The 3,629-nt window shown below is 28.7% G+C and overlaps 1 protein-coding gene and 1 pseudogene across 1 annotated transcript; both read left to right on the top strand.

The window, feature by feature from the left end:
• Nucleotides 1-1,413: 1,413 nt before the first annotated feature.
• Nucleotides 1,414-2,010, top strand: LOC112599992 (piggyBac transposable element-derived protein 3-like). The gene has a single exon (XM_025347122.1). The coding sequence runs from the start codon at nt 1,414-1,416 to the stop codon at nt 2,008-2,010; it is 597 nt and encodes a 198-aa protein (XP_025202907.1).
• Nucleotides 2,011-2,914: 904 nt separating this feature from the next.
• LOC112599993 overlaps nt 2,915-3,629 on the top strand; it is a 1,755-nt pseudogene continuing 1,040 nt past the window's right edge.

Here is a 3,629-nt window from a genome sequence, read left to right on the forward strand (position 1 = left end):
ATGGTACTTCGTTCAGTTACGTATTGTAGGTTGATAATTCAGTTGTTTCAATGTCTTCTATTCATGGAACTGAACCCGTGTCAACAGTCAGACGATTTTTCAACAACAAAAATTTATTCAGTTCTCGGCCAGCAATAATTGCTAACTATAATAAACACATGGGTGGAGTCGATCGAATGGATGAAGACATAGCCAGATATCGAGTAGGGATTCGTGGAAAAATGGTGGTGGCCTATTTTTACTGGTCTCGGACGTGGCAATAAATAATGCATGGTTTTGTCAAAAAAAAGTGGAAGTACTTATACAAGTTAGAGTTTCAAACGCGAATTGCCTCTACTTATCTAACTAAATATGGACAGCCAGGAAAGCAGGGAGGACGTCCATCTAAATCAAACATCCATTACAAATGCTAGAATTTCGATGAATTACGATATGACCAAATGAATCATTGGGTAAGTGAAGTACCAAACAGAAAAGACGTCGTTGTGCTGGAGACAACTGTAACAATCACATGTTCGAACTATGTGTATGAAATGTGATTTAGAACTTGTATTCTATGTTTTCGAGAATTTCATGAAAATAAGAACTTATACATTTACTTTGTATTATCATTATAATTCTAAATTCATAAATAATAATAAAGAAACATTTTTACTACATTTTATTCTTATACTTGTAATCATAGTACCATATAATACTATTAATATTTTTATGCAATGACAGCGCCTAGCGTAACAAATGGTAACGCTTTGTTCTAAAAAGTATGATTGATTATATAAAACTTATTTTTTTTGGTTATACTATTGTTTAATAAGACTAACTAAGGCCAAAAAACAATAATTTAAAAAAAAAATTTACTCCGGCGCTGAAGAGTTAAATACATTAAAGGCAGAAAGAATATTATCATTACAAATAAAAATAACACACGTAGACTCCGGTGTTGCAGGGAAAGTAAAAATAATCTATATTTATGAATCTGTATTCACGATCCCGAATTAAATCGTAATAATATATAGGTTTTAACAAATGATAAACTAGGAAGCAAAAGAACGGGCACATTCTTGGCTCCATCGTTTATGTTTTAAAGAAGCCTAACTATAACATCTAAAAAAGTTAATATATTATTATAAGGTAAAGTTTCATCAATAGCTCTGGCTAAGCTTATTTTTGATTCATTACATACCGGAAATGAAAATGATGCTGATGAAAGATTATTATATGGTGAACCAGATTTAAGTGCTACTAGTACCTAATACTGTAGTAAGACTTGCGAGAATCATTCCAGAAAATAAAAATCATAAACTATACTTCGATAACTATTATACATCGATACCGGTAATGGTGTATTTACAAAAAAAAGGTATAAATACAATGTGCACAGTTCGAAGAAATCGATTTCTGAATTTAGAAAGGATGTCCGATAAAGAAATAATGAAAAAACCACGAGGAACATCGGAAGAATGTATCACTGTTGTCGATGATATCCCTATTACGGCAGTTCAATGGAGGGATAATAAAGTTGTTACTATGGCCTCGACATTTGTAGGTGAACTAGATAAACGTACCACAAAACGTTTCGACAAAAAAGAAAAAAAAATTGAAATTTCCAGGCCAATTGTTATTGAGGTGTACAATTCTCATATGGGTGGGGTAGATTTAATTGATTCGATGATTGCTCGATATCGAATAATAATGCGTAGTAAGAAGTGGTATATTAAAATATTTTTCCACTTACTTGACGTGACAGTGGTTAATTCATGGTTATTATATAAAAAAGTGACGGGAAAAAAATGTACATTGGGCGCTTATCGCGAAGAACTTGCGGTATCACTCTGTCGTGGTGGTATCAATACTAGGGAAGGACGTGGAAGGAAATCGAATGAATCGATTGAGCAACAACAAGAAGTTCGAAAAATTAAGAGGACAAAAAAGAACACCTTGTACATCACTTCCACCCATGGATGTTATAAAAGATCATTTGGATCACTGGCAAGTCTATACAGCAAGTAGACGAATTGTTTGTAAAATGCCCAATTGCAAATATCAGTCATTTATTTAACGCTCTAGATGCCTTGTTTTTTTATGTTACAACAGCGATAGAAACTGTTTTTATAAATTTCACAACTAATTTTATTATAAAATATATATTATATCTTTATAATATATAACAGGATATTATTTTTTATTGTTTTTAAATTTTTACTTAAAATATATTATTAATTAAGTTAGAGTGAATTTACTATTATGTATTAATAATAAATATTAATATTTTATTTACTTTTATTATTTTTATACTCATTAATTAATATAACTAATATTATAATATTTATTGGTTTATTATAAATATAAATATGTAAGGTGAATTAAACTGAAATGAAAGTATTTTAAAAATAACTACTATAAATTGTATTTCTAAAATATTGAAAAAAATATGACGTAACCTTATGGAAATGCATAAATTGCCAACTTAAGTTTGCAGTTTCTTAGTAAATATTGTATTTTTATTTTTTTTACTATTTTTCCCATTATCTATGACTTAAATTAAACATAATAAATTTTTTTCGTAAAAAATTAAAAAAATCATACAGTGAAGGGTTTTTCAGCATAATATGCTATGCTTATGATTAAAAACACTACACCATATTAGATTTTAGATTGTTTGTTTTAAATGTTATATTAATTATAGAAAACTTAGGTATTTCATTATTTATACGTTAAATAGGTATTAAAAGAAGCTTTGACATGGATCAATACTTGGGAATCAAATTTTAATAATAATTTCATAAAAAAAGATGATTTTTTGACACAAGCCACAGCTGATGGTCTCAAAATAACTATTAAATCAACTGTAGATATTATGGATTATTTATTAAATAAATGTAATTTTATGTATGTTTTGACCGCCAAATTAAACCAAGATTGTTTGGAAGTAAACTTAAAAATAATTAATTATACTTACCAAATTTTAAGAAAAAGTATTCTAATATTTATTGACTTTATTTTGACAGAAGTTTTTTGGTATTATACCGTCAGGTTGCTGGACCAAATGACCATCCATCTACACCTACATTTCTCCAGCTTTATAGGATGCTATCTGTATATTCACTTATTAAACCACCAAAAACTGGTAACTGTACAATTTTTGAAGGTATATTTTTTCATAATCTAACATTATTTTAAATACTTACAATAATATACGATATATTTTTTAGACAACATTCCAATCATTACAGTCACAGATTTAAAAGATGTCATTAATGACCCAACTAATACTTCAGATAGGATTAACAAGATTGAAAAAACTAAAAGGAAAAATTAATTATATTGTAGATATTTCCTGCGGCTTTTTCCCTGATAAGTGGAAAACTAGTTTTATTCGACCAATTCCTAAGTCTTCATCTGATCTATCCAACATTGAAAATTACCGTCCAATTTCGTTGCTTTCTCTCATACCTAAAATATTTGAATCAATAGTTGCAAATAAGGTATTATCTGTTTTGAATCATGTTATCATAGATGATCAACATGGCTTTCGGCGAAATAAAAGTACGATTACTAATTTACTTAACTTTCAAAATTTTGTATCTGATGCTCTTTCTCGTGGATCGAATGTTGATGCCATTTACACA

Source organism: Melanaphis sacchari, unplaced genomic scaffold (genome assembly GCF_002803265.2).
Source record: "Melanaphis sacchari strain LSU unplaced genomic scaffold, SCAv2.0 Contig592_pilon_pilon, whole genome shotgun sequence".
In the NCBI taxonomy this organism is placed as follows: domain Eukaryota; kingdom Metazoa; phylum Arthropoda; class Insecta; order Hemiptera; family Aphididae; genus Melanaphis; species Melanaphis sacchari.